Source organism: Macrobrachium nipponense, chromosome 13, assembly GCF_015104395.2.
Source record: "Macrobrachium nipponense isolate FS-2020 chromosome 13, ASM1510439v2, whole genome shotgun sequence".
Classification (NCBI taxonomy): domain Eukaryota; kingdom Metazoa; phylum Arthropoda; class Malacostraca; order Decapoda; family Palaemonidae; genus Macrobrachium; species Macrobrachium nipponense.
Genome location: NC_087206.1, coordinates 782,378 through 793,565, shown reverse-complemented (window position 1 = coordinate 793,565; position 11,188 = coordinate 782,378). Strand labels below are relative to the sequence as shown.

Here is an 11,188-nt window from a genome sequence, read left to right as displayed (position 1 = left end):
ATATATATATGTGTGTTGTGTGTGTGTGGCATATATATATATATATATATGCCACACACACATATATATATATATATATATATATATATATATATATATATATGACACACATATATATATACACATATATATTCAAACGTACTTGAACAGCAAAGAAATCGATAATCTGCGTTGACTTGTATCATTTTCATACTATCTTCTCTTATCTTTATCATTAATTATTCCCTTTCAAAAAAAAAGTAAAACTAACGGACTTTCCTAAAAAAAAAATTAGTGGTGCAACATACTGCTGTCACTGGCCCACGGAATGATAAATAAAGATATTAAAAAAATAACACGGGAAAATGACACCTGTTCGAGATTGCGTCTTAAGTAGCCTATTACTGCCGACGGCCTCAGTCAAACACAAGAAGCGAAGATGAAAACACGCGTCCTCCTGTTACTCTTCACTGCCCTGGCCTGGGGTAAGGTTGTTATTTGCGTTGCTTTTGGAGGTATAGGTTCTTTCTCTCTCTCTATCTCTTGTTTTTCTTCTCTCTCTCTTGCTTGGTGAGACGTACCCGCGTGAAGTCACAATAATCAACAGATATCACAAGTTTAACAATACGACTAGAATTTGAGAATATCTAGAAGTGTTCGTGAAACTATCGGTGATAAGATTAGTGTGAAAATAGTAGGATAAAGCGTCTTCTAAGTTAGTTTATCAAGTGTAATACTATAAATCAGAACAAGATGGCAGTAAGTTCCAACTGCGGGAAAAGGTGGCGTAATTTGGCGTGTTTAGCAGATTCGCAATACGATGAGGTAGCAGGAAGGGAACTGGCATTTCTCATCTATGAAATCAGCAACAGTCCTAACCAAAAAGATACAAAAGCATTCATAGATATATTAGAAGGATATAATCCTTCAAACTGGAACAAATCTAATGAAAACATCTTGAAAATAATTGAAGAAGTTCCAAATAAAATCCAAGTGGTCAAGAGACTCATAAAGAAAATATACATAAACCAACATATTCCGACAAAGAAAATGAATAAGGTGAATCTTGTGAATATACTAATTGATGCATTAGGAAAAAGAATGCCAAAAGCATGCAAACTGTGTAAGGTTTGGTATAGCATAGTCAATCCACAAAACCTAATCAGAAAATGTGCTGCATGCAACATTCCGACCCATCCACAGTGTGCTGAGGTAATACAAGATTTGAGAAAAGATACAAGAATTTTTTGTTCAACAGTCTATCATGGATAGACAATGTTATTAAATCAAGATTGAATGTACAAATAGTTGAGGATGAAGAAGAGAGGAAGAGGAAGAAGAAGAAGGAAAAAGAAGAAGAGGAAAACGGAAGAAAAGTAAACAAAAATGAAATGACAGAAAAAAATAAGGAAAACAAAGAACCAAGATAAAAGTATGGATGCAGAGATACTCATTGATACTACATATGAGGCAAATAAGCAGCATACCTACGAAGAAATAAATTACGATATGACAACAGAAAAGCAAATCCCGAAGAGGCTCTACCCAGATCTATACAATGACGGGAAAGAGGAAAAAATAGACAAGAAAGACAAAATCTGCAACCTTTTGAAGAGGGAATTGCAGATTTGGAGAAAGATGTTACTACAAACATCCTAAGATATGTCAAAACTATGAAATATATGGTAAATGTGCATACTTAGATGGATATGGGGATGATTGCAGAGATCTGCATCCAAAAATATGTAAAACCTAAAAGAAGGAAAAGGATGTAAGTTCGACAAAAAATGCAAATATATGCACCCTGTAGCCATGAATCATAATCAAATAAATAACCAACCAAGTAATAAAATCCAAAATAAGAAGAAACAAATAAAGAGAGAAATCAAGAATATCAGGTAAAAGAGAAAAGCAAACCACCAATGAGATATGCAGAGGTGTCAGCAAAAAATTTCAAAGCATCAGCTCCGAAATTCTACTCAAGAGATAATAACTGTATTTATTATGCAAGAGGATATTGCAGAAACGGAGAAAATTGCAGATTCAGACACAAAATTAATAATTATGATGAAGGAAGATCAAATATTATGGAAAAGTTGGATTTTTTAATGTCAGAATTTCTGGAAATGAAAAAGAGAACAACATACCACAGGAAAGAGACATGGGAAAATCCTTATTACTATCAGTATTAAATGAAGGAGAAAACACGCAAACCATCATAGTGATGAATGCGCAGGGTTTAGTTACGAGTAACTCAAAAAGAAAAATAGAGTACTTAGAAGAACTAACCCAAAATGAAAAGAAAATAGATATAATGAATATAAGTGAAACCTGGTATTCCCAAGAGACTGGGAATGATGATCAAATAAAAGGGTTCCAAACTTATAGATCAGATAGAAAAAATAGGAGGAATCAAGGGGAACCGCAATATATGGGAAAGACAAAAAACAAGGAAAAATATATGAGAAATATAGTAACTCAGAATGTGAACTAATAGCGGTAGAATTTGAATCTGAAAAATTGATGAACATAGTAATATATAGACCTCCTAATACTAAAAAAGTAGTTTGACTTAATAATTGAAAAATTGGATGATATATGTAGAAATCACAAGGACTGGACTATTCTCCTATCTGGTGACTTCAACTTTCCTTTCGTAGAATGGAAAAGAACGAATAGGAGATTGTGGTTGTACTTATACATATAAAAAGAGAGTAATAGTAGTGCAGAAGATAAGAGGCAATTTGAAAAGCTATTAGATATGCTACTAGAATACAACATTCAACAAATAAATCACCTGCCAACAAGAAAGGAAAAATACTTTAGGACCTAGTATTTGTGAACGAGATGAATTATGTTAAAGAAATAATAGTTTATAATGCGAGTATTTCAGACCATAATGTTTTAGAATTAACAGTTCATTCCAAAGCAAGTGAAAATAGAGATAAGCAAGAAATGAAAAAGTGGGAAGGATATGGAAAATACAACTTCTACAGTAAAAATATAAAATGGTCAGAAATTAATGAAGAATTAAACAAAGATTGGGATAACATTTTCGTAAGTGATGACATAAGGGTAAATACGGAGATATTATATAAAATATTGGAGATAATAGTGGAAAAATATATACCGAAGAAGAAAAGTAAACATCATTCATGCATACCAAGAGACAGAAGGATCTTGTTCCAGAAAATCAGAAAGTGGAAAAAAGGTCTTGCAAAAGAAAAAAATGCATGGAAAGTTATAGAACTAAAAAGTAAGATAGAAAATGCAGAACAAAAGATTATACAATCAAAAGAAAATGAAAAAAAACGGGACTTGGAAGAAAAAACCCTATTAAATATCAAGCAAACCCCAAACTATTATACTCATATGCGAAGAAGATGAATAAAAGAAGAATAGAAATAGGCCCTCTGAGAATTGAAGGGAGATTAACGAATGAAAAAAAGGAAATTTGCAACATACTGGCAGAACGATATAAGAGAGAATTCACCCCTAGAATAGATAATGAAGATAATGATATAGAAGTAAGGGATGAAAATAGTGAATATTTAGCTGACATAGATATTAATGAAGCTGATATTGTGCAGGCTATTAATGAAATTAAAAATGGAGCTGCTGCAGGGCCTGATGGAATTCCTGCAATTTTGTTAAAGAAAGTAGTTCATTCTATCGCAAAGCCACTTGCAATATTATTAAGACAAAGTGTAGATACAGGCAAGATATATGATGAGCACAAATTAGCATATATTACCCCTACTTTCAAAAGTGGATCAAGACTAGAGGCAAGTAATTATAGGCCTGTGAGTCTAACATCACATATTATGAAAGTGTATGAAAGGGTAATGAAGAAAAATATTATGAAACATTTAATAAAAAATAATTTGTTTAATAAAGGGGACAACATGGTTTCGTACCCGGAAAAAGTACACAAACCCAACTGTTAGTCCACCGTGAAAACATATTCAAAAATATGAAAAGCGGAAATGAAACAGATGTGGTTTATTTAGACTTTGCAAAAGCTTTTGATAAAGTAGACCATAATATATTGGCGAAGAAAATTAGAAAACACAATATCGTGGATAAAGTAGGAAGATGGTTAAAAGAATTTTTACACAACAGAAAACAGATAGTTATTGCAAACGACGAGAAATCGGATGAAGCCAAGGTAATATCCGGTGTGCCGCAAGGTACGGTGTTAGCTGCAATACTGTTTGTTATTATGATTGAAGACATAGACAATAATGTTAAGGATTCGGTAGTGAGTAGTTTCGCAGATGACACAAGAATAAGTAGAGAAATTACTTGTGATGAAGATAGGAACGCTCTACAAAGAGACCTTAACAAAGTATATGATTGGGCAGAGGTAAATAGGATGGTATTTAACTCTGATAAATTTGAATCAATAAATTATGGAGACAGAGAAAGAAAGCTATATGCATATAAGGGACCTAATAATGAGACCATCACAAATAAGGAAGCAGTTAAAGACCTTGGTGTGATGATGAATAGGAACATGTTATGCAATGATCAAATAGCAACTCTGTTGGCAAAATGTAAAGCAAAATGGGAATGTTGTTACGGCACTTCAAAACAAGAAAAGCTGAACACATGATTATGCTTTATAAAACATATGTTCGTAGTCCACTTGAATATTGCAATATGATATGGTACCCACACTATCAAAAGGATATTGCACAAATAGAGAGTGTACAAAGGTCCTTTACAGCTAGAATAAAAGAAGTTAAGGACCTAGACTACTGGGAAAGACTACAATTCTTAAAATTATAGAGTCTAGAAAGGAAAGAAGAACAAGCTACATGATAATTCAGGCATGGAAACAGATAGAAGGAATAGCAGAAAATATCATGGAACTAAAAATATCAGAAAGAGCAAGCAGAAGTAGATTAATAGTGCCCAAAACTATACCAGGAAAAATAAGGAAAGCACACAGGACATTAATCCACTACGCACCAGCATCGATAATGCAGCGTCTATTCAATGCGTTGCCAGCTCATCTGAGGAATATATCAGGAGTGAGCGTAGATGTGTTTAAGAATAAGCTCGACAAATATCTAAACTGCATCCCAGACCATCCAAGATTGGAAGATGCAAAATATACCGGAAGATGTACTAGCAACTCTCTGGTAGACATTAGAGGTGCCTCACACTGAGGGACCCTCTGGGCAACCCGAAGCCGAAAGATGTAAGGTCTGTAAGGTCTGTAAGGTCTCTCTGTTTCTATAGCATTCCTGGCCTACGGTGAGTTTCTTACCTGCGTTTCTTTCTACAGGTATTGGGTTATCTATCTCTCTTTTTTTTGTTTCTCCTCTCCTATCTCTTGTTTCTTCTCTCCTAAATCTTTCTGTTTCTATGTCTAACTCTTCAAAACTCTTTCTGTTTTCTCTTCTCTCTCTGCTTCTCTTTCTCACGTTTCTCTTTGTCTGTGTTTCTTTCTCTTTCTCTCTGGTTTCTCTCTCTCTCTCTGCTGTGGTCTCTCTTTGTCTCTGTGTTTCTCTCTCTCTCTCTTTGTTCTCTGTTTCTCTTCGTGTTTCTCTTTTCTCTATCTTTGTCGCTGTGTTTCTCTTTTCTCTCTCTCTCTTTATCTCCTGTGTTTCTTTCTCTCTCTCTTTGCCTGTTTCTCTCTCTTTGTCTCTGTTTCTCTCTATTTCACTCTCACTTACTGTTAGTCTCTCTCTCTCTGTTTCTGTCTGTCTCTATCTCAGGAATAGGTTTTCACTCGAACTTTGCAATCATTGCAGGCTCAGGGGAGGAGACCACCATCCCAGTTGAGGAAATATATTTGAGCAACGGGCTTGACAGAGGTGACTGGGGACCTACAGATCTCTGCGCCAAGAATTCCTGGGTCTCAGCCTTCGAAGTCAAGGTAAGTGTCTATGAATAGTGCCCATGTTGGCATGCCTATACCCCAGGATATGTATGCAAATGATTGCATGTATATTATGTGTATATATATATATATATATTATATCTAATAAAAGGAGCTCATAAAAACGCCAAAATATAGAAAGTAAGTACTATATTGCAGTCTCTGAAATATAGTACTTACTTTCTATATTTTGGCGTTTTTATGGGCTTCTTTTAGTAGATGGAATTCTTTTGTAACAACATTTTTACCAGTCATAGACTATATATATATATATATACATATTATGCGTGTGTTAGTTTGTACTTTTTTTCATTATCTTTTCTACTATCATTGGCACCATAACCATCAATATCAGTATCATTAATACCTTTATAAGTGAATTTGCATATAAATACACCCAGAAGAAGAAACCAGTCCAGATTAAACATCTCAAGTTAAGTGTCAATGTATGATCCCAGTTTCCCTTTGGATACTGTTACAAAATTCAAAAGCCATCGGATGGGATCTAGAGAAAATAAGTTCCTTGCTACTACAAGATGCTCAGTCAGCTCTGGGGTACCACCATGCAAAAACTTGCATATTTTACCAAAACTTGAATAACTTTCTTCTTCTTCCTCCTCCCTCTGCTTCTTCATTAATTTCTTCTTCTTCCTCCTCCTCCTTCTGCTTCTTCATCTTCTCCTTTTTTTTCTTCTCATTCTTTCCAGTATTCCGAAGAGGGTCACATTGACAACACGGGGCTGAACGCCGTCAGGCTCTATTGCCAGGACAAGGATGGGGGTCTGGAAGGGAGTGTCATCAGCTCAGAAGGCTCTTACGGAGAATGGAAAGGTATAAGGGGGAAAGGAAAACTTTTATTTTTTATCTAAGTCTATAGATAAGCTTAGTGTAAAGTTTAAAAATGGTCGGAGACAGTAAGGCAAAGGTTCTCAAGAGGCTTGGGTGAATGGCAAAGTCTGAGGTTGCCTTAGCTTTCAGAAACACTGATAGGAACCTTGGCGGTCAAGTATAGCTCTGAAAATGCTCTGAAAAGCAAGGCAATGTCTGAAAAGAGGGATGACTGGATGGCAAATTCTGAAAAGAGACAGGACTGGAAGGCAAAGTCTGAAAAGAGGTATGACTGGATGGCAATGTCTGTAAAGAGGCAAAATTAGGGGGCAAAGTCTGGAAAGAGGTATGATTGGTAGGCAAAGTCTGGAAAGAGGTACGATTGGTAGGCAAAGTCTGGAAAGACGCATGACTGGAAGGCAAAGTCTGAAAAGAGGTATGATTGGTAGGCAGTCTGGAAAGAGGCATGGCTGAAAGGCAAAGTCTAAAAAGAGGCATTACTGGAAAGGAAAGTCTGAAAATAGACAGGACTGGACAGCAAAGTCTAAAAAGAGGTATGACTGAAAGGCGAAGTCTGAAAAGAGACAGGACTGGAAGGCAAAGTCTGGAAAGAGGCATAATTGTAGAGCAAAGTCTGGAAAGAGGTATGATTGGTAGGCAAAGTCTGGAGAGAGACAGGACTGGAAGGTAAATTCTGAAAAGAGGCATAATAGGAGGGCAAAGTCTGGAAAGAGGTATGACTGGAAGGCAAAGTCTGAAAAGAGGCATAATTGAAGGGCAAAATCTGTTAAGAGGTATGAACGGTAGGCAAAGTCTGGAAAGAGGCATAAGTGAAAAGCAAAGTCTGAAGAGAGGCATGACTAGATGGCAAAGTCTGAAAAGAGACAGAACTGGAAGGCAAAGTCTGAAAAGAGGCATGACTGAGCAAAGTCTGAAACGAGGTATAACTGGAGGGCATAGTCTGGAAAGAGGCATGACTGGAAGGCAAAGTCTGAAAAGAGGCATGACTGGATGGCAAAGTCTGGATTGGTAGGCAATGCCTGGAAAGAGGCATGACTGAAAGGCGACATCTGAAAAGAGGCATGACCAGGAGGCAAAGTCTGAAAAGAGACATGACTGGATGGCAACGTCTGAAAAGAGGCATGACTGGAAGGCAAAGTCTGATAAAAAAAAGTCTTGATGATAAGGCAAAGTCTGAAGAAACATAAATGGAAGGCAAAGTCTGATAAAAAGAGTTGATAATAAGTAAAAAAATTCATGGATATTGCCTCAGCATATTATTGTCATTATTTTTATTACCTAACAATGAAATCACATCACATGAACCTCCAAAAAACTTGTCTATTTCTTCTCAGGGATTCGATCATGCCCAGCTGGTGAGTTCATGGTCGCCATGAGAGGTGACGTCATGCCCTACCAGGGCACTTTTGGGGACGACGAGGGCCTGGTCAACCTAGAGATGAGATGCAGCAACGGAACTGTCCTCGACGGGCGGTTCTCCACCGGAGAGGAACAGGAGAGACCAGAGGATGTAAGTTTTAATCTAGTCATATATATATATATATATATATATATATATATATATATATATATATATATATATTATATATATGGAAATGTACACATAGGATCATGTTTCACAGCAATCAATTTCTGACTCATATCGGGACTGAGCCCTAGTCATTCGAATGAGAGGCCAGGGCGTTTGCAATTCGGATGTAAAGGTCATCCGTCCTGATTGCTAGTGCCCTGGACTCTCACTCGAAAGATTGGGTTCGGACCCAATGTGAGTCAGAAATTTATTATATAATAATATATTATAATATATATATATATAACATATATATATAGATATATATACAAATTATATATATATATATAATGTATATATATATAGACTGAGTGGATATGTCTCGACCATAGGAACGTTTACATACAATGCCCAGTGCCCGGACTGGAAAACGGGTATATGTTTATTTTAAAAGTAAAGCTCTACGGAGAGCTGTTCAATATGTGTACCGTACATAACAGTGGATTTGTGTCTCAATTATTATTATTATGCCTCTCAGTTCCATGAACGGTAAATGCATTTTAACTGCAGTCCTCCATCTGAAGTATTAGTCAGTAACTCTTCCTTCTGTCACAGAATCTGGAGGTCGCTCGCGAGAGGGTCGTCATCGGTGGTCGCGAAATGGAAGCCGTTCACATCAAGGCAACACTACAGAATGGTGAGACGATGATGAATTTGTTCTGTCAGGGCTTTGAGGGTGGAGGTTGTCAGTATCTCCTAAACTAAAAAAAAAAGTTGTCTTGATAGTTTTTTTTCTCTCTCTCTATTTTGAGCAAAACTTCCCATTTACTAGATTTAAATTCACAATTTCAAGGCTATACTCATCTGAATATTTTCCTACTTGTCTTCTACAGTTAAGACTAGCGAATACAGCCTGTGGGCCACTTGCTCCGTAGGTAACCGAATCTGCGGATTGGCGACTGAGGTGGAGCACGAGACGACTTTCACCGATGATGCCGGACTGTGCAACATTGTCATGTATTGCTGTACCGTTTAAGGATAGGAAAGAAAAGTACTAATTTTAAGGGAGAAAGTTTTTTTTAATGGATATAATAGCTCATAAAGATATAAAGAAAAAAATATTCGATTTTAAGGTGAAAGTTTTTTAAGGGATATAAGAGCTCATAAAGTTAAAGAAGGGGATATAAATGTTCATAAAGATAAAGAAATATTCGATTTAAGAGAAAGATTTTTTTAATGGATATAAGCGCTCATGAACATAAAGAAAAATAAAATAGTCGATCTATGCGAGAAAGTCTTTTTTTTCTAACGGGATATAAAAGATCATGAAGATAAAGAAAAAATTATCTATTTAAGAGAGAGAATATCTTTTTAGGGATATAATAGAGTTAAAGTTCTCATGCAATTCTGAAATTGGAAAAGTCAACCATTAAAGTGACTGAGTATAGTTTGACGGATATAAAATATATGTTTCCGGAATTATTTAAATAGTTTTTTATTAGAAAAAATATGTGAAGCAAATATATCGCCTACCAATCAATTAAAATTTAAAGGAAATTTCCCCCCTCAATCCAATTAAAGATAATTTATATGGTTCTGTAACAAAATACCCATTGGATAAGGCGTAAGTGACCACAATTATTGCGACGTCTGTTTATATGAATTAATCAATCAATGGACGGATCTGATGTCCGTTTTCATTTTTTTTTCAAAATTACTGATACCAAACTAAGTAAGTTCTATAATTTATTATGAAAATTCAACAAATTTAAGAACAGGAATTTTACCTAATTTCTAATGTATTTCCAACTACTACACGTACCAGTTTTTTTTTTCTATTGAGCTGGCCTTATGGCAGCACGGGCTCTTGCTCATAGAGCAGCCCTAAATACACGTACAGTCGCGAAGTAAGCCACCCTCCTGCGGAGGATTATTATTATTTTTACCAAAAACGGTGCAAAATCAGGTAAAAATAATGAAAATAAATGCAAAGTTTTAAGAATAAGACATTAAACACTGAAATGAAAGTAGTTATTGTAATTAAAAGCTGAAATGAAAGTAGTTATTGTAATTAAAAGCTGAAATGAAAGTAGTTATTGTAATTAAAAGCTGAAATAACAAAGTAGTTATTGTAATTAAAAGCTGAAATGAAAGTAGTTAATGTAATTAAAAGCTGAAATGAAAGTAGTTAGTGTAATTAAAAGCTGAAATGAAAGTAGTTATTGTAATTAAAAGCTGAAATGAAAGTAGTTATTGTCATTAAAAACTGAAATGAAAGTAGTTAGTGTAATTAAAAACTGAAATGGAAGTATGAGTAGTTATCGTAATTTAAAACTGAAATGAAAGTAGTAATTGTAATTAAAAATTGAAATGAAAGTAGTTATTGTCATTAAAAACTGAAATGAAAGTAGTTATTGTAATTAAAAACTGAAATGGAAGTACGAGTAGTTATCGTAATTAAAAACTGAAATGAAAGTAGTAATTGTAATTAAAAATTGAAATGAAAGTAGTTATTGTCATTAAAAACTGAAATGAAAGCAGTCATTATGATACAAACAAAAACAGACAAAAATAAAATTATTATTATTATTTCACTGAAGAGAATGGAAAGCTGGGCCTTTGTTGCGCCTTTAAGTCTTTTCATTTCAGCAGGTAAATTACAAAAAAAAAAAAAAAAAAAAAACAAGTTGAGAAAGAGCAAATATAAACTCAATGGCAAATAGAGTGCCAGTCTTTTCAGTGGAGTGTGCCTCAAAGAAGACATTATTATTATTATTATTATTTGGGAAAAACCCTCTATCATTAGAGTAATATATTGTTCTAAGGGCTCCACAATAATAAAAAAAATTTTAAGAGTTCGCGTATAATTTAAAAACACTTTAAAAAGCTTACGAACCCAGGGAAGGATTCGAAAGTTTTGTAAAGTGTTTTAAATTATACACGAACTAAATTTTTTTTTT

General features: G+C 34.8%; 1 protein-coding gene across 1 annotated transcript; it reads left to right on the top strand.

Moving 5' to 3' along the window:
* Nucleotides 1-337: 337 nt before the first annotated feature.
* Nucleotides 338-9,716, top strand: LOC135225584 (vitelline membrane outer layer protein 1 homolog). The gene is made up of 6 exons (XM_064264863.1): nt 338-464; nt 5,742-5,866; nt 6,577-6,700; nt 8,053-8,228; nt 8,844-8,925; nt 9,122-9,716. The coding sequence occupies exons 1-6, from the start codon at nt 419-421 to the stop codon at nt 9,262-9,264; spliced, it is 696 nt and encodes a 231-aa protein (XP_064120933.1). The 5' UTR covers nt 338-418; the 3' UTR covers nt 9,265-9,716.
* The last annotated feature ends 1,472 nt before the right edge of the window (nt 9,717-11,188 follow it).